Source organism: Sceloporus undulatus, chromosome 1 (genome assembly GCF_019175285.1).
Source record: "Sceloporus undulatus isolate JIND9_A2432 ecotype Alabama chromosome 1, SceUnd_v1.1, whole genome shotgun sequence".
In the NCBI taxonomy this organism is placed as follows: Eukaryota; Metazoa; Chordata; class Lepidosauria; order Squamata; family Phrynosomatidae; genus Sceloporus; species Sceloporus undulatus.
The window spans coordinates 44,800,195-44,820,394 of NC_056522.1; the positions used below are offsets into that span (position 1 = coordinate 44,800,195).

The 20,200-nt window shown below is 43.0% G+C and overlaps 1 protein-coding gene across 7 annotated transcripts in view; it reads right to left on the reverse strand.

Moving 5' to 3' along the window:
* TMEM63A (transmembrane protein 63A) overlaps nt 1-20,200 on the reverse strand; it is a 59,399-nt gene that overhangs the window by 12,687 nt on the left and 26,512 nt on the right. For all 7 annotated transcript variants that reach the window (XM_042479978.1, XM_042479960.1, XM_042479969.1 and 4 more), the window contains 6 exons: nt 8,384-8,492; nt 7,548-7,618; nt 6,789-6,869; nt 4,811-4,934; nt 1,585-1,718; nt 332-469 (listed from right to left, as the gene is read on the reverse strand). In XM_042479978.1, coding sequence (XP_042335912.1) covers nt 332-469; nt 1,585-1,718; nt 4,811-4,934; nt 6,789-6,869; nt 7,548-7,618; nt 8,384-8,492 — 657 coding nt within the window. The remainder of the gene's footprint in view (nt 1-331; nt 470-1,584; nt 1,719-4,810; nt 4,935-6,788; nt 6,870-7,547; nt 7,619-8,383; nt 8,493-20,200) is intronic.

The window sequence follows — 20,200 nt, forward strand, 5'->3', positions numbered from 1 at the left end:
AGTACTTTATAAATTGCTTCAAAGTAATTTATATTTTCAGTGGAGACACTGATGGGAGTGGTTTTAGACTTCATTAACAGAACTGCCCACAGATTTCAAGTTATAGAATTAAATGAAATCTCTCCCCACCAGCCTATGACATACTCTTTAGTCCCAAACACACATACTCATCACTTTCTACTGGCTCCTGTATAAAAGCACACACATACATACACACACATTGTGTATACAACAGTCAATAGAAAATTATGTTCTGGAAGCACAACAAATGCAACTTCATACTTTAATTCCTTTCAGGCATGATATAAGGAAAAACATCAGAAAATATTACCAACAAATATCCTCTGGATTGGTAGCATATGAAACATTCCATCTTGTGATGCAGAGTTCTTTGCTATGGGCTGATGGCTGAGGCTCTCCTTTACACTTATAGCCTTGACATTTACAGGCATTGAAATCTTTAATAACACTGCAGCAAAATAAAATAAATTTAACTCTTAATGTTTGGAAGTACTCAGTATGAACACATACAATTATCACGAAGATCTAGGGGTAGTCGTGTTGGCCATATAGCAAATCCTATAACAGCCAAACAACGATGTCTTTATTGGCCATCCAAAATGCACAATTACATGTTATAAGCTTTCAAAGTCATACTGGCTTCTTCATCAGACAACAGGAGAAAAAAATGAAGATGTTAGTCACAGGCCTGCATTTTCCTTTTCTAGTCTTAGTTCAGATGGTAGGGAGGACTATCTGCAGGCTGGCACCTCCCCCTTTGGACATGCAGTCACAGGCAGATTTTCAAAGTCAAGGAAATTTAGTATCCATTTGAAATTCAAGGAAGATGTTGACTTGGAATCTAGCATGTTTCTATGATTCTATGTCTTCTTCCTTTGTGAAACCACAAGCTCCTATGTAGGTAGAGAACACTGAATTTCTCAAGAGGTCTTCGGTGTTCTCTACCTACAAACATACCTAATTCATTATTCTCTACCTACATAGGAGCCTGTGTCTTCACAAAGGAAGGACACATGCTAGATTCCAAGGAAACATCTTCCTTGAATTACAAATGGACACTACATTTTCTTGACTTTGAAAATCTACCTGTGAGCACATGCCCAAAGGGGAAGATTCCAGCCTGTCAATAGCCTTTCCTACCATCTGAACTAAGAGTAGAAACAGAAAATGCAGGACTATGACTAACGTCTTCATTTTTTTCCTCCTGTTTGCCTGATGAAGAAGCCAGTGTGACTTCAAAAGCTTGCAACATGTAAATTGTGCATTTTGGTTGGCTCCATAAAGGTATCATTGTTTGGATGTTATAGGAATTATAAGGAAGAGTAGTCAGATCTGATCAAAGCAATCTATATATCCTTCAATATGATTTAGCAGTCAAATCTGCTTTTTAGAGTAAAATTGTGTAAACAAAGAACAAGTTATATTTGAGTTACAAGTTACAGTATGCTGCCCATACAAGAGGAAATCATGAATTGCTCCAGCATGTAAATAATGATGGATTTGTGTTCTATGTAAAATCATTCAGTGTTGGCTGTGATATTGAATTAAAGAACAAGCACTTACTGTGTTGCCATGGATTTCTCCAGGAATGTTATAAAAGCCACCCCCAATGGCTTATTATAGATGTTCTCCTTCTCTTTCAAATATTCTTCCAAATATTTATCGCTAACACTTTTGTAGTAGTCTATAGCATCTTCCTGTTGGACATCAGACTGCTATTACAAATCAGTGTTGAGCTGTGTATATACTGTAGTTGTTTAAACATCCCCCACCATTCTTTTTTGACAGTATCAAACAATCTGTTATTAGAACTTGACAGAACTATTCCAGATCTTATCTGGAAATATGTTCAATTTGAAATGACTCTAGTTTAATAAGAAAAATAGATTTTACTAGTATCAAAATGCCAACTATGTAGCTTAAGCAGAAAAACTATTGGGAGAACATTGACTCTCATAATATTAACAGACAACAAAATAAATATACAGAGAGAGAGAGAGAGAGAGAGTATAATCTAATATAGAGCTTTTAAAAAAACAACAGTTCAAAGAAGATAATCAATGTTGCAAGTTATGATAGCATTAATTTCTATAATCAAGATTAAACCAAGTTGGTAAAGTGCTAATCTTCTCTATTTCCAGGAAAAGAAGTACAACAGATGCTTGCACTCCACTGCAATAGTTTTGCTTTTGTACATACAAGAATATACAGTGGGCCCTCCTTATCTTCAGACTTGCCATCCACTGATAACAAGCCCCTGGTTGTCCCCAATGGTGGTATGTACACATGGCTGCGTCGCTATTGGGGATAGCCCAGTTGTTTCAAAGGGCAGCACAACTGCGTGTACATGTTGTCATTAGGAACAGCTTTGGCAGTCCCGCTGACCATGGGGGCCATGGAGGCTGGCAGTAGGTGCCCCATTCCTGTGGTACTCTCCACCTGCCCTCCACCTGCTAGCACCCCGGGAGGCAGGTTGGGGGCTCCTCATGGGTTGCAACCACCAAAGGACAGAGGGAAGGTATGAGGCCAGACCAGCAGGATTCCCGGTGGAGAGGAGGATGAGAGGGGTTGTCTCAGTGCCCCTGCCTACCCAGAAGATGCCCAGGAGGTGGGGGACTTCAGTTAATCCCCAATTGTTTGGGGACAATGGGTGTTTACCTGAAGTCCTGTTGTCCCTAATGGCAGGGCAGCTGCGTGCATATGCCACCACTGGGAACAACAGGGGCTGTCCCTAATGGTAGAATCATAGAGTTGGAAGAGACCGCAAGGGCCATCCAGTCCAACCCCCTGCCATGCAGGAAATCTCAATCAAAGCATCCCCGACAGATGGCCATCCAGCCTCTGTTTAAAGACCTCTAAGGAAGGAGACTCCACTACTCTCCGAGGGAGTGTGTTTCACTGTCGAACAGCCCTTACTGTCAGGAAGTTCCTAATGTTGAGGTGGAATCTCTTTTCCTGTTGTTTGCATCCATTGTCCCGGGTCCTGTTCTCTGGAGCAGCAGAAAACAAGCTTGCTCCCTCCTGAATATGACATCCCTTCAAATATTTAAATAAGACTATCATATCACCTCTTAACCTTCTCTTCTCCAGGCTAAACATCCCCAGGTCCCTAAGTCATTCCTCACAGGACATGGTTTCCAGACCCTTCACCATTTTAGTCACTCTTCTTTGGACACGCTCTAGTTTCTCAATGTCCTTTTTGAATTGTGGTGCCCAGAACTGGACACAATATTCCAGGTGGGGCCTGATGAGAGCAGAATAGAGTGGCAGTATTACTTCCCTTGATCTAGACACTATACTTCTATTGATGCAGCCTAAAATTGCATTGGCAGATATAGGATGGGGGAACACCTGGCTGAATGAAACTACGTGTGAAAGGGATCTGGCAGTCCAAGTAGACCACAAGTTGAACATGAGTCAACAGTGTGACGTGGCAGCTAACAAGGCCAATGCGATTTTAGGCTGCATCAATAGAAGTATAGTGTCTACATCAAGGGAAGTAATAGTGCCACTCTATTGTGCTCTGGTCAGGCCCCACCTAGAATATTGTGTCCAGTTCTGGGCACCATAATTCAAAAAGGATGTGGAGAAACTGGAGCATGTCCAAAGGAGAGCGACTAAAATGGTGAAGGGTCTAGAAGCCATGACTTATTAGGAACGACTAAGGGAGCTGGGGATGTTCCGCCTGGAGAAGAGAAGGTTAAGAGGTGATATGATAGCACTGTTTAAATATTTGAAGGAATGTCATATTGAGGAGAGAGCAAGCTTGTTTTCTGCTGCTCCAGAGACTAGGACCCAGAACAATGGATGCAAGCTACAGCAAAAGAGATTCCACCTCAGCATTAGGAGAAAGTTCCTGAGAGTAAGGGCTGTCCAACAGTGGAACACACTCTCTCAGAGGTCTTTAAACAGAGGCTGGATGGCCATCTGTCGGGGATGCCTTGATTTGGATTTCCTGCATGGCAGGGGGTTGGACTTGATGGCCCTTGCGGTCTCTTCTAACTCTATGATTCTATGATTCTCTGTTATACCATTTTATTTATTGAAAAGACTTGAGAATCTAAGGTCCATTTGTTTCATTAAATCCTCAATTTTGAGAGGAGGCCCTGAGCCTGAAAGCAGTCTTGTTCTTCTTTGCAAAATTTCTATTCTGTAAGTATTTTAAGCAGCTGCTAAAATATAAAGTTTAAGCTGGGAAAGAAAGGGATCTGCTTTAGCTGATCCTACTCTAGCTCTATGTGCCTACCTACAACAGGCAAGGTAAACAGCAGCAGCCTCCAGAATCCCTTACTGACCATGCACAAACAGCAAACCAGAGAAAAAAGAGGGATATAAAACATCCTGCTTCAATAGCTGCTTCTAGCATGTTTTTTTTTAAAAGGGAGAAAAAATAAACCATAGTTCTGTATGTTTTCCAAACCAAAATGGAAATCCTAAGAAAAGTGGATTCTGGTGAAAGAGAAAAAGCAACATTGGGTGAATTTTGGAAGAAGCCATCATGTTCACAAGAAGCTTCAAAAACAAATTGGTTTACTTATGATCTGGTTGGTTCATTTCATGGTTCATTTCACATGTGCATATTATTAGTTTCGGATAAAAAGCCTATTGAAACACATTGAACTGCTCTTCTGTGGTGTAGGAATATATCTCTTATTAGTTTCATGTTATTTCTGCCACTGGTTGCAAATTTTCTCTGACATAGTAATACCCAGGAATACTTCTACTATGTTAACTGATGTATAGCTGCAATGTTCTAAAGTTTTAGCTAAGCAATTCAACAGCCTCTTACCTTTTCACAACCTCTGAGGTTGCAACAGCAGAATTGGCCACATAGTCTTGTGTTTATGGAAATTCGTTGACCAAACTTCTCAAACATTTCTGTATAATAATCCACACTTTTCTCTGCCTTTTTTCTGGGTACCAAGAGAGATTTTTATGAAACAGCATTACAATCATTATCCTTAGCTATTTTTTCCAAGCACGAGTAACAGATTAGCCAAAATAGAGGTATAATATGTAATGTTTTCAAGCCAAGTATCTAATAAATCTACAGAAGTGTCATTTTTAAGCTTTGCAGATCAGCAAACCACAGTCAAAACTAATTAGAAAAGAAATCTTATAGAAACATACTTTCAATGTGTTGGACAAATAAGTGTTTTTATTTTATTGTATTAAAATTATATGATAGGTTCACTTTATTCTGCCCCACCCCTACCCAAGGAGCTTAAGGAGGTACTAATGGCAGAGGATGTTCTCTGCTGCCGCTCCCAGACTATGGAATGCCTTGCCGGAGGAGATCCGTCAAATGACCAGCCTAGACAGCTTCAAAAAAGCTGTCAAGACAGAGCTCTTCTGGCAGGCCTTCCCAGAATAGTTCAATCTAATTTCTCTACTCTCGCTACTTTATGTAACCACTGCCTCTTCTAGAAAATTGCTGTCATCTGAACAGGTTTAATTTTAAAATTGTATTGTATTTAATCCTGTTTCAAGGGGGGGGGGAGATAAATTTATTTATTGAAAGTATGTGTTATTCCAGCATATTCTAGTCATGTAAGCTGCCTTGATTGCTGCAGCAGAAACGTGGGGTATAAGAATAAAGTTTATTTATTTTTTATTTATTGTTTACATGTGTGGGATCATCTCATTGCACCCTCATTACATTCCACTAAAAGTGGCAATAGCAACATTTGAAGTATCCAAGGAGTAGTATGTCTACCAGCAGCAGATAAAACTAAAAGAGGCAGTAGTTACCCAGGTGAAGAAGCCTCCCTCGACAAGAGATAAACATTTGGATGCTACTGCAGTCATTTCATTCTTGTCATGGTCCAAAGATTCAGAACCAGAATCTCCAAGGACGGGAAGAACATCTAAGATCGGGGAGGGGAATCTATATAAATGTTTATCTCCCCAAGTAACACATCTGTTTTGTTCCATTTTAAAATGCATTGTAAGTTGCTTCACGATAGTAGAGTGTGTGTGTGTAGGTGCCTTCTACTTGCCTGTCAACCTCTGATGACCCCATGAATTTCATACAATTTTCTTTGGCAAAGGATACTCAGAGGTGGCTTTGCCGGTTTCTTCCTCTGAAACATAGCCTACAGCACCTGATATTTCTTGGCAGTTTCCCATCCACATACTAACTAGGGCTGACCCTGCTTAGCTTCCAAATAAGGCATAAATATTCCAAACAAAAACAAAAAAAGGGTTAGGGTGAAATAACAAGGCCGAGGTAAATCAGTGAGCTTCTTAACTGACAAGAGGTTTGAACTAGTGTCTTGCAAAACCCAGTGTAGATTTTGTCACACACAGATTAACTAGCAATCAGGATCCAAGAACCAAATTGATGGTTCTTGTCCACTGAAAGTTATATGGTATACAGCTATTCAATGACTAAGGTAATTCTACTACAAAAAATGCATCTAATGTATTCAGTCTACTATGAAAATCACAGCACCACAGGAACTAAGGTAACACAATTTCCACTTAACACCCACAAATTACATGGAACTCTATTCTGCCAGCTGTGAACATGATCTCCTCCCACAAAATATGTTCATTGTGGTTTATTAAAATTACTTTGCTGAACATAAAACATACTAGCATGTGTCATGTGTGACTCTATAGGTCAGAAATCATGTTAGTGTTGACAAAGATGGCAAAATCAACATATTATTTATAATCATGTCCAACACAGGGATCTTTTCATTGCCAACATATTTCTCAACTAAGTTAGTGTGACTTCATCAAGATATTATTCATACAAATACCTCTCTCTGTACAGATAGGTGAGGAGGGATACATCATAACAGAATTGAACATCTTGGACATGGCAGGTTGGATATGCTGCACTGCGAAAGAGCAAAGTAGGCAGATTACAGACTACAAGAAGACAAAGATCCTTGGAGTTTCTTCAAATTATTTATCAGAGCCCACTCCAACACTGAACTGAGAGGATTCACTCCATTACTAATATCAAAAATAATATAAAAAACTAAATCTGAAAAAAACAAAACATGTTTAAAATTGCCTAAGCAATATTGCTGCTTGAGTACAAGACTATTAGACAAATCACTACAGCACAAGGCACAGCACTACAGGTAACACAAATCTGTCTCTACTTGTACAACAGACTACATGGATATTCTACGCCAAGTTTTCAATCAATTTCTGCGAAGCTCCCCCTGCTTGGCCCCCAAAATCCAGTCGTTATTACAGTTCTTCTTAAGTCCATGGGTCACCAGGACTAGATCTGTTCTGAAAAGAGGAACCTAACGGCTTATCCCTCCACTGCGATCTTAAACATAACAGGTGGGACAAACACTCAATTCAGCTTCTACTTTGAGAGTAAAATAGGATGAAACAGATGCACAAATTTGGAAAACATTTTAAAAGAAAAAATTTTCTGCAAGTATAATTACAATATATCTTTTTGAATGCCCTTAAAGAGTTACATATATATTTAAAGGAATGTAAATTGCAAAACTTTTTCATTAGAAAAGAAGTTTAGTCATTTTTAAAAAACTTACAGAAAGTGGTCTTCAATACATGATGTCTGGGCATTTTTGGGAAGGCCAGTTATGAACAATGTGCGTTTCACCTACACAACAACAACAACAACAACAAAAGATTCTCAGAAATATTGAACCATAGAAGCCAGACAGAATTATATATGTGTGTGCGTGCGCATGTGTATGTTTCTATTTAGGTCTTCAGTCAGGCAGACAGTCTAAAGATTACATAAACATTTCATGTCTCTAAGTATATGAAATGGCTAAAAGGTTAAAAATGGAACCTTTAACATATATATGATCATATTTCTTAAAAAATAAGATAGCAGCAGACAAAACCCAAGCTATTGTTGTGATGGTCAAATTCAGCCTTGATTAGATAATGTGTTTCCTTAGCTGGCCACTGTAATACTAATTCAAAACAAAGGAGGTTATCTACCAATTCAACAGCCTTTGCTTTTTAAAAGATGGCTTTTTCTGTGGGCAAATGGATCACAGCCATTCAGTTATCACATAAGTAACTGGATGACATCCCATGACCTAACAAACCACAATTGGGTCTGGAAATATTGCCCTCAATTTTAATTTGCTTCCAGACACCACAGAGATGGACACCACAGCACTAAATATTCATAAAGGCAATATTTCCTTCCCTTACTCTGAACAGACTACTAACAGACTACTAATGGTATCCTATTTTTCATACTACTTTGCTTTTCAACTCCCAGATCAACAAAACACAGGTGTAGATGCACTGTTTGCAAAGAGGTTGGCTTTTCACAAATATTCTCTCCTATTCTGGTTTTGGCACAATTTCATATAATAAACATTTTAAAAAATATATAGACACTTACAATACTTTCTTCTTTGTACTTGATGGATCTAGCATGATGTCTCATAAAGACAACTGTCAAGATCAGGTAAATAACAGCAAAAATTGTGTGCAGCCAGAGAAGATTGTTACTATGGGACATTAAAAGTCAGAAGATTCAGAATTATAGAAGTGACATGACTAGCCGATAACATTTGCCAACATTACTATTCAATATATGATTGTTAAATAGACAACAAGACAGGAAAATATGCATAATGCTGGCTGTTTTACCTTTTTTTTACAACTTTTTGTGTAACTAGTATATTAAACATTTTTTAAGAATCTAAAGGTAACTGCCAACCTTAAACAGAATTATAAAGCAAACTCAGCAAGTCTCACATATTGTTTGTGTCTCAGCTTGTGCCTCTGTCTAGGATTTGGAAATTGACATTTTACCTCTCAGTTACTCAACTCATGCCATTCAGCAGTGCCCCCAAGTTTTGAAGGAAACATATGAGAGCTAAATGGAGGAGAGAAGTCAGGATCTGCTATGCCTCATTGCATATATACTAAAATGGAGCTAACTCAATGTCTGTATTTTTAGCAAAATTACTGATCAGTATCTGTAGATACTGAGAGAGGCAGAATCAAGAAACTATGCCATAATTAACATGGTCACAATTCTGGGCACATGGAATTTGCTTTTTCTTAAACCACAGACTCCCAATAATATTCATTTTGAACAATGCTTTCAAGAATGCCAGGTTATGTTTCCTGGTTTACCAAAGCTTAGACTTCTTTGTAAAACAATATTCCTTTTCATATTACAAGAGAATTAGATATTGTGCCTTTTAGATCCATTGATACCTAGTAAAATAAATGCTTATGCATCTAGTTAAAACTAAAATTCATTCAGAGGTCCCTGAACAAGAATATCTAGCTGCCAGTCAATTCAGCTATTTTCTCTCCACAAAAATTATCTGCTGGTAGCATCAACAACTAGGTGGAATGGAGATAAACCTTCTTCTTCATGGTCTCTGTGAATCACACAAATGGGTAAGACTAGCAAGCAGTAGTCACAGGAGGAGGGAGTGTCATGACACAACACAACATGTCAGTAAACCAAATAACATGCTTTATTAAACAGGAGAAGGACCTGAACTTGAAAGGCAAAGACACTAACTGAAAACCAGGTCTCAGCACTGCCCTCCCAAAACCTGCATCATTGCATGACCTGGACTCCAGCTTATAATGACAAATGAAAGTCAAAGGCTGGGACCAGACAGCAGTTTGCAAATATAATCCAAAGGCACTCCTGTCAGAAATGCAGTGGAGGCTGTTACCGCCCTGGTGGAATGCACTCCAATTCAAGCGGGGGAGTCTTCCCTGAGAGTTGGTAAGCAAGATGTATTGCTGAAACAACTGCTGAACAGTGACAGGTAGTCCCAACCTCGAATCCAAATAACACACTAACAGTTTCTAATTTCAATGTGAATTTGAGGTTCTGTCCACATAGAGAGCCAGTGGCCTCCTGACATCGAGAGAGTGAAGAACATGCTTGGTATGGGAGGTCAGGTTCAGCACCAACGTAGGCAGTACAATGTCCTGACTGATGTGGAAAGCCGACACCAAAGGTGATATTGAGTCGAAGAACAACTTTGTCCCTGTGGAACTGAAGGTAGGGCTGGTGCACATGAAGAGCACAAAGTTCTCCAGCTCATCTGGCAGAGATGATGGCAACAAGGAAAGCTGTCTTCCAGGTAAGTAACCAGAGATCAGTTGTAGCCAAATGTTCGAATAGTTTCTTGGACAGGTAGGAGAGAACCAATTTGAGACTCCATGCCAGCATCAGCACCAAAGCGGTGGGATGGAAATTGCTGAACCCTTTGGGGAACTTCTTAACCAACGGGTGTCTGAAGAACAATGTATGATTCTCAAACTGGTATCGAGAACAAGCAAGATAGCACTTCAAAGAAGAAGGGAAGAGAACTCCATCCGCCAATGACATGGGAAGAGCCAGAACATGTGGTACTTCAACCCTAGAGGGAAATACATATAGTACTTGTTACCCAAGAATGCCCAAAACTTAGTCCATTTCAGATGGTAAGATTTCTGAATCGAGGGCTCCTGTGCAGCCTGTATGACATCATGTACAGATTCAGGCAATGAATTCAAGGTCAAATTCTCCATTCAACCAGATGCAAAGTTTCGAGGTCTGGATGTTGAACCTGACCCTTGTGCAGAGTGAAGAGATCTGATCAGAGCAGCAACTGATGATACTCCTTGCGTGCTAGGTAGAGGAGAGGAGCAAACCACAGCTGCCTTGGCCATCATGGAACAATGAGGATGGCATCTGTCCAATCAAGCCTCATCTTTGTTGTAACCTTGGTGATGAGGAAGGATGGTGGAGAAGCGTACACAAGCCTTCCCGTCCACTCGGAAGGCACAGCCTCGAGAGCCCCAAATCCAGCTCCTGGAACATAATCATGGACACTGATAGTTGAGGTGGCTCATGAAGAGGTCGATCTGTGGAGAACCACGCCAACAAAACAACATCTGAACCAGATCAGAATAGAGCATCCATTCGTGGGATGAATCCAGTAACTAACTGAGCTTATCTACAAGGTCATTCTCTTCGCCAGGGTGGCAAACCAGTCCCCCTTTCGTAAAGGTGGGAGAGTAATATAAGAGTAATAATACAAGACTGCCTGTACACAATGGAGGAATTCAGGTGATGCGCCAATCTCAGATTTGAATAGTCAGTTCAAGCAATGTCTGAGACCTTGTCCCTCCTTGTTTGTTCAGATAGTACATGACGTTTCTGTTGTCCGCAAGCAGCAGAACCTTTCCATTTCGAAGGAGGGTTTTGAAGACTCCCAGTTCCTTTTCCACAGCCAGAAACTCAAGAGCATTGCTTTGAAGAGTCGACTCCAGAGTGGACCACTTTCCATGTGCAGTGAGTCCCTCAGAACAAGCTCCCCTGTTGCCAATCCAGCATGGCTCCAATGAACCTGACTTCTTGGGATGGAGACAGGTTGGATTTGGCTGTGTTGACAATCAGCCTGAGAGGGTCCAGGAGAGACAGGGTGTCGTCAATATCTCAAACCAGAGCTTCCCTAGAAGGAGCCATGAACAGCCAATCATCCAAATAGGGGAGGAGAGTGATACCCTTTTGATGAAGAAAGGCAGCCACCACAGCCATGCACTTTGTGAAGATTCTGGGAGCCATAGCAGAACTCGAAATTGCAAGAGTGGCCAGCCCACAGCAAAGGGCAAGAACCGCTTGTGGTAATCCCAGGTTCCTATGTGGAAATAGGTGTCCTTGAGGTCTAGGGTGGCAAACCAGTCCCCCTTTTGTAAAAGTGGGAGGATCGACATGAGAGTCACCATACAAGATTGCCTGTACGAGATGTAGGAATTCAGGTGATGCAAGTCCCAAATGGGTCGGAAGCCTCCATCCCTTTTCGATATGATGAACTATTGGGAGAAAAAGCAATGTCAGCCCTGAGAGATTAGAATGGGATCAATAGCGCCCTTCATCAAAAGTGTGTGCACTTCGTCAAATAAGGTGTCTGAAGGTGTCTGTAAGACGCAAAGTTCCAGTCGGGGAAACATCTTCTAATTTAAGGGCATAGCCTCAGGAGATGATGTTGAACACCCACGAATTGGTAGTTCTTAAGGCCCATGAGTTGGCATAATGGGATAGTCTGTCTCCAAATGGCAATACAGGATTGCTAGTGCATGGGGTAGATGAGTCAAAGGTGTTCCTTGACCTGGTCGGCATCCTTTTTCTTGAAAGACTGCTGAAATCAAGCCTGTCCCAACTGATGCTTTACCGAAGAGGAATATGACTGTGACTCGTATCTTTGCTTCTTGATGCAAGGTGGGGCAGGGACTAAAAGATCAACCCAGGCTGTAAGAGGAACATTGCCACTCATACCAACATCTTGGGGTGAAACAGGAAGACAATGACATGCCATGTTACTTAGCTGTCGTCTTCATTTTGTGTTTAAAAGTCCAGTTTCTCATCCTTCCCTTTATTAAAGAAGCCAAAATCACTGAATGTCATGTCTTCAATTAAAGCTCGGGCCTGCGTGCAGAGCTCATAAGCATGCAACCAGGCATGACACCTCAGAGCCACCAAACCTGCCAACACTTTCAAAGCATAATCAGCTGCATGATCTGTCAAACTGATCTGCTGTGCTCCCAGAGAGTGATCCTCCGATTGTAAAGCATGAGCTAACCTTTTCTCCTCACCAGGAAATTTGTCAAAAAAGGGGTAAACACTCTCTCCCAAAGATTCTACTGGTATGCTCCCAAACATGCAGAATAGTTGGCCACATGCAGGCTCAAGGCAGCAGCAGAATAAAATTTCTTGGTTATGCTGTCCGATTTTTGACCTTCTTTTGTCAGTTGGGCTTGAGGAATTGTGAGCCTCCACAATCACAGGGTTGTGCTTAGTGTGTTCAAAAAGCAAATCCAAAGGCATGAGCTGGTGAAGGTTCTTGATCTTATGAGAGATCGGAGGCATAATGGACGGTGTCATCCAGGAGCATGTGACAATCCTTGACAATGAAGGCAGGAACGGGATTGATGCTGGTGTCAGTACTTTAAATTGAATCCGCTCATAGATTGGATCCAAGGGATCAGTCTGTCCAGGAAAGCTGCCAATGGGGAAACTGATAAGACTCAGACAGGCAAATGCAAACAAGTGCAAAGCTTAGCATCAGGAAGGAAGCAATTCTAAGAGCACAGTACCAGTCCAATGTCCAAAAGAGCAAAACCAGAAGCCAGTCCAAAGTCCAGGGTTCCAGAGAGCAGATCAGCAAAGCCAGTCCAGGGTCAAGAGTTCCAGAGAGCAGGTCAGCGAGTCCAATCCAGGGTCAAGAGTTCTAGGTCAATCCAAGGTCTAGGAAGCAGGGGCCGGCAACTAAGTCCGAGGGAGTCAGAGAGAGAAGCTTTTGCCAGGGAATGCAGATAGGCTCTGACGGAGAAACTTGATGTCTCACAGCTGTTTATAGTAGCCCAGTACTTAATCACACCTGCTTAGTGATTACTGAGCATTTCTGATTTAACCTCTGGGATCGCCTGAGGCACACCCTTTCTGTCCTTCTTTGGCTGAAGGTAGGTACCTGCTCATCCTGCTCCTCTATGTCTCCCAGGCCTGGAATCTCTGCTGGGGGGAGGCTGGACTGCTGAGGCACACACACTGCTGGAGATGGCAAATCCAAGCTAGGGCCTGACTCAGCCGACTCTGTTGAAGCTGGCAGGGCAGAACTGGGGCCTGGCTCAGACTCAGGTTTGACTTGCACCTGGGGAACAAACTCATCCTCCAAGTCCTCAGCCTGGCTGACCATGACACAGTCTCACGGTGAACCACCTCATAGGCGAATGAGACCATTCGGTTCATGCAGTCAGTACCGATTGTAGGGCAACTGATCTGACCATATAACCCACAAGGAAGGTCACAGATGTAATGGTGATAAGGCACCTCAAAGCCATCTGTGGCAGGAAGCAAATAGCAGCCATCACTCAATGTAATATGAACTCTATGAGCTCACAAACCCAAACTGGAATGTATCCTGGGGCATAACAAGAATGAGGCTCTATTTTATAAGCGACTAGAAACTGCTCAGTATCGAGAGTGTACATCAGGTTCAGAACACCAAAGAGACCTTTCATGATATTGAGGTGAAAGAGATTGAGAAGACGTTGAATGAGATAATCAATCCAACACCCTGCGAGGTGGAGATGGAATTCTCTCAGGCGTGGGGAGTGAAGACACAACCTGAGAGATCACCTCTCAAGGAAGCAGAGAGGCCTGAAGATGAGAGGCCACACAAATTGGAGATTCCACAATCTCATCTTTGGAAGCAGAAATTTGGAAGCACTTCCACCACTTGGAGAGAGGTCTCAAGAGAAAACAGCTTCGAAACTGAGGCAGGTTCATGGTGTTTGGGCTCATGTGGAGCAGCAGATGCAAAGGCCTTACTAGACTCAGACTGAGGGCCTTCTTCAGAAGAATGTTTGGATTGCTTCTTTTTCCTCTTTTTTGATGCCCCAGCACAGTGGGTCGAAACAATCTAAATCAGGAAGGATTGTCCTGGAGTCAACAAGATGTCACCCCAGCTCCAGAGGGAGCTGCAGCACCCTTATCCAGTAGAACCTTGACATCTAGACTCAGTACTGAGCGTTTCTACTTTTTCGATTTTGAGTGCTCCTTGTCGGGTTTGACATGGTGCTTTGAAGTCGAATCGGTATTGACACAATGCCAAGAAGATTCCTTGGAGTTGGTTCATCTGGTGGCCTCACGATGTTACTCCTTGGTCAAATGAGAAGATTTACCCACAGAGGTAGAACTCAGAGGAGCTAACACCGTGGCAGATGGGGGCACAGAGGGTTTCAGGGCACGTTTGTACAGGAACACCCTCAACCCAGGCTCCCAATTTTTCATTGCTTGAAGAATAAAGGCTTTGCAGTGGACATTGTGCTCTCTGCCCAGACAACAAAGACATCAGGAAAGACCATCCCAGTCTGGAAATTTAGTCCCACACTCACTGCACCTCTTGAAGAAGGTAGAGAGAGTCAACACCACAATATCGTTGTCAAATAGTTCCGAGTCAAAACCATAAAATCTTCACCAAATCTAATAGTATTATGCAAGAGAATGATCAAAACAGTCCAAAGTCAAAAATCCGCTAGGTTTTGAGGGAAACTGAAAGCAATTCTGAGAACAAAGTTCCTTTGGTGCTGCTAGTGTGGCGGATGAAAAGGAACTGAGGTAAATGAGCGGGAATGCTAGGGGTTCGATAAGAGGTGGTCGGAGTTACCACCAAAAATCTGCCTAGCGATTCCAGAAGGTTCCAAATATTTCTGCGCAAGCACAGGAAGACCTATTTGTGTGATTCACAGAGACCACAAAAAAGAACAAATAATTTAACTTGAATCTATTCCAAATCAATGAGTATGTCTACGTGTATAAAAATGCTGTACTGCTACCACAACTTGTTTCTGCATGCCTAACCATCATACTGTATTCTAACCTATAACAATGAAAGATATCTTCAAATGGTAAATTTAAGGAAAAAGGAACGTTGGGTACTTACCGTGACACGTTCATTTCCTGCAGAGAAGGGTCCTGGCATCCTGTAATCTGGGTTTAGCTCCTCCTATTTGCTCCTGTAGGCAGGGACAATAAACAAAAGACCGGCCCCTATATAGGGAGGAGCTAGCCCCCCCTGAGCCTCAGTCAATAACAAGCCAAGCGACTAGTAAGGTACTCAAGGAACTGAACTTTAGTAACATCAGCTAAGGGTTAACTAGAACACCTTAGAAAAAACTAGTCCAAGAACAAACAAGAACTCAGAAAAACCAATCCAGCAACAAGAAGAAGAACAAGGCAGGTCCACCAACAGGCAGCCAGGGTCGGAGGCCGCAGGCAGCACCCGGGTGGGCAGGATGCCAGGACCCTTCTCTGCAGGAAATGAACGTGTCACGGTAAGTACCCAACGTTCCTTTTCCCAGCAGAGAGGGTCCTGTCCTCCTGTAATCTGGGATTTACAAAAGCCCTCTCGAACTGGGAGGGAGGTGCTGCTAGGAGACTGTGGCCCCCGACACAATCTGTTGGAGGAACCTCCTTTCAAATGACGCCTCTGCGGACTGAGACACGTCCAGTTTGTAATGTCTTATGAAGGTCGAAGGCGACTTCCATGTGGCCACCCTGCAAATATCTGACAGGGAGGCGCTAGTGGCCAAGGCTGCAGGGGTAGATGCACTCCTGGTTGAGTGCACCATCAACCCCTCGGGTGGAGTGAGGTCAAGAGTTCAGTAGCTCTTTTGAATTCAAGACCTGATTCACTTACTCAGAGTCGAGACTGGTACCTTGCACCCCAAAGAGCCCAGGCGAAAGGAAAGGAACATCTCAGATGACCTAAGGATGAAGTCCTCTTGATGTAGATTTTGAGGGCTCTGCACACATCCAATGTGTGCCAGGTCTTTTCCAAGTCCTTCTTAGGATCGGGGCAGAATGAAGGCAGGAGAATGTCCTGTGACACCTGAAAGGCTGAGTTGACCCCAGGCACGAAGGTAGGGTCTGGACAAAGGCACACTGAGACAGGCCTAAAAATACACAAGTCTTTACGTACCGACAGGGCCCCAGCTCTGACACCCATCTGGTGGAGGGAATGGCCACGAGGAAGATGACCTTGAGGGAGAGGTGTTTGAGGAAGGCCTCCCAAAGGGACTTGATCGGCCCAACCGCCAGAGCCTCTAAGACCGTGTTCACATCCCAAGATGGAAAACGATGTCTGGTGGACAGGCCCTGTTGGAAAACTCCTCTCAACAGCCTCTTAATGTGAGGATGGCTGCCATTCTAGCTGCTCTCGTATGGAGCAGAAACGACGTGATGGCAGACACCTGCCTTATAACCATGTTGGGTCAAGTCCCTTCTTAATGTCATCTTGGATGGACTGTAGCAGGTCAGCCACTGAAAACCTGAAGCAGTTGATGAGAACTTGTCTAAGCAGTGGATTATGTGATCAATCAGAATAGAATCTGATCTAATCTGGACCTATGGCAGCTTCCAGCCTACCACTGATCACCTTGTCAACTGTTTATAGCAATGAAGGTGATATTAAGGTGATTTCATTTGTAGTAATTAAGACTTACCATTCTGAAAGAGGAATGTTAATGTCTGACTTCCAATTAAAATTTCAAAACAATGTGCAGTTCTTTACTGGAACATCTGTGAACCTGTGTAAAATAAGACTAATCCCATGGTTAGGCAAAGAAGACACTGGATTAACCTTTACCTCGCAGACATTGGTGAGTCCATGCAGAAGCATAGATGTACTCTGTGTTAACAGGGCATGTGGTCAGAATTAAGTCTGATTTCATCTGAGGATGAACTAGTCTAGAGGCTTCAAAAATCACCCCAACTCCATGTAGCAGACTATCATCAGCCTGTATGAAGGCTGAGGGGTCTCCCGGCTGAATGAACTGCTGATTAAGGAGTCATGAAATGGGACCAGGGGACTTGGCAAGGATAGCCCTCTGGTATCTAATTTTGAGGAGAGAGTTTCTCCACAAAAGGGATCTGTCAAAGGAACACAAACCTAAATTTAAAATAGTATAGTGGGCCCTCAATATGTACTGGAGTTGGATTTAGGACTTTGCATGGATACCAAATCCATGGAAGCTCAAGGCACATAAAATATAATCACATAGTAAAAGGGAGTCTCCTATATAAATAGTAAAATCATAGTTTGCTGTGTCGTATTTTTGTTTGTTTTTTGGAATATATATATATATATATATTATATACACACACACATACATACATACATATTTACAAGCTGTGGGCATATAGGTGGCTGGTGTAAGTCTCTATATGGAGCTGTATGGTATATTAAATCTGAGCGTTTTTGCTAGCAGAAAACAAGGCATAGGCACTAGGAAATCCGTTTTTCCAGCCCCAAAGGTAGTAAACAATGGTGTTGTTTGGACCAGACCATGCCATGAAAACCCAATCAGGGATAAGACACTCACCCACACAGCAGCTAACCTTATGACCATAAAACCATAGAATCATGGAGTTGGATGAGACCACAAGGGCCATCAAGTCCAACCCCCTGCCATGCAGGAAATCACAATCAAAGCATGCCCAACAATATGCAAAGGAATTTGTAGCTTCCTGAGACCACTAAAAGAAAGAGATTGGCAATTGTGGTCTTTGTGGCAGAGTCCTCAGGGCTCTGCAGGATGTCTGAATGGGATTTGAAGCAACCCCTTAGCAGAAAAACCTGATTATATTGTTTTAAAACACTCATGGAGGAAGGGGGGGTTTCTCCCCCCATGGAGAGGAGGCTGTTTGTCTGTTTGTTTTTGATAAGAGTTTTTCTTAACCCCCTGTATTAGTGAGAACCATCTCATGGAAGAAACTGTATCTTTTAGTTTCTTCCCTTTAACAGACATCTCTCTTATGAAAGAAGGGAAGGCAAGGGGAGCCACATCTTTTGAGGCTAGCTGACTGAGGTTCCCTGTGTTTAATAACAGGAACATAACCCTTATGACAATAAAGTGGAGCTTGGTTGGTCACCTTGATCCAATATATCTATCACCTCTCATGAGATGTTTTTACCAAAGATCCTCAATGCATGTAAGCATTAGAGGTCTGCTGAGTGACCAGAGGCCTTCTCCTTGTTTGAGTCACCCTGTCTATTAGCATTTAAATGAATCTGTATTGTTAAAGCTTATGCTCTTAATGAGAAGTGCTATGGCTGACAACAGTTTGCACAAAGGAGGTAGAACCATGTGCTCATCCTATGTCTTTGGCTGTTCTACCTAAGGCAAAAAAGGCTCTGGACCTAATGGAGACAGTGATGGAGGCCCATGAGGAGGCAAGAAGGGTCATCAAGTGGCTTTATGGCTAGCCCCTCCCTTGAAGAATTAGTTTCCAGGCATCTTCTCTGGCCTGGAAAAAGGAGAGGGGGGTGAGCAGAAACAGCACAACTCAAACCTCATGTGCTAACAGTAATAAAATGAACACCAGAAAGGTTAACCAGTATCTCTTGTAAATCTGAGCCCCCAGCCCTGTTGCTGTGGGGGCTCTCCCCTCCATGCTTTGCCCCATCAAGGGAGGCTGTCTGGGCAGTAGCTTCTTCCAGGCACTGAGGAAACTGCTCCTGGATTAGCAGTGACTGAAGACCATTGCTAATCATGGGTAGATAGCTGCATATGGCCTGTAGTGTAGCCCTGATACTCACAGGGCACTTTGTTTTATGTTTAAAACAGCCCCAACTTCAAGCTGGGGTTTACAGCTTAGCCCTTTTAATTTCAGGCAGGCTTTATAGTAACCTGGCTGCATGATAGAAGCTAGCTTGGTCCTCAACTCCCTCCCACTTGCATAGGTAGCTGGGAAGGGCAGAGGGACTGCTGTGGGACATGGCTCCACATTCACCTGAGGTAAGTCTGTGTCCTGAGAAAGGATAATCTCTGATGGAAAGGAGAGGCCAAGCACTCAAGCTGCTCTCTCAAGAGTGCCATAGTTTGGGGCAACCAAACACAATTGGGGGTGAAGGGAACTCTCCACCCATGATATCCACAAATGGTTTACCCCTTTTTGTTGTTGTAATTTTTGGGGAGGGAACACAGGAGGATTTGTATCCATGTGGTCTCTCCAAGAATCCTTGGGTTGGAAGAGATCCCAAGGGCCATCCAGTCCAACCCCATTCTGCCATGCAGGAACTCTCAATCAAAGCATACCCGATAGATGGCCCTCCAGCCTCTGTTTAGAAGTGGGTGGCAGAGGCCATGCTCTCTCTGGGGAGGACATGAAGCCACTTCGTGCTTTGTTGTGGGATGCTCTGTGGCAGCCAAAAAAGACCATTTTAGAGTTGGAAGCTTCAGCTCCTGCTGGGCCAATTCTAGCTTCCTTTACAGCCATGTGTCTGTGCAACACAGAGGAGGAATCCTCTGCCTCCTTACACACCATCTCATTATAAGAATTCAAAAGGAATGTGCAGGAGCCCTGGCAACACCACCATGTGTTTCCCAGTCTGCAAAAGGATCCCCCACACCTGTTAGGGTCCTGGGTGCCATTGGGGCCAGAGATGGGAAGGAAGGGGGAGACCAAGGGTTAATGCCCCCATCTGCCCTCCTGGCAGAGTCCCAAACCTTATGCTAAGCATAGTGCCTGCAATGGCCATGGCAGAGGCCTTATGGCAATGCCTGCCCTGAGCGAGGGCATTAGATCTGGCAAAGGTTCTTTGGTGGCTAGAGAGAGAGGGCCCCTGGTACTCACCGTTCTCCTGTGACTTCTGGCTAGCTTGCCTCTCTGACCTTGGCCATTTCAGGCTGT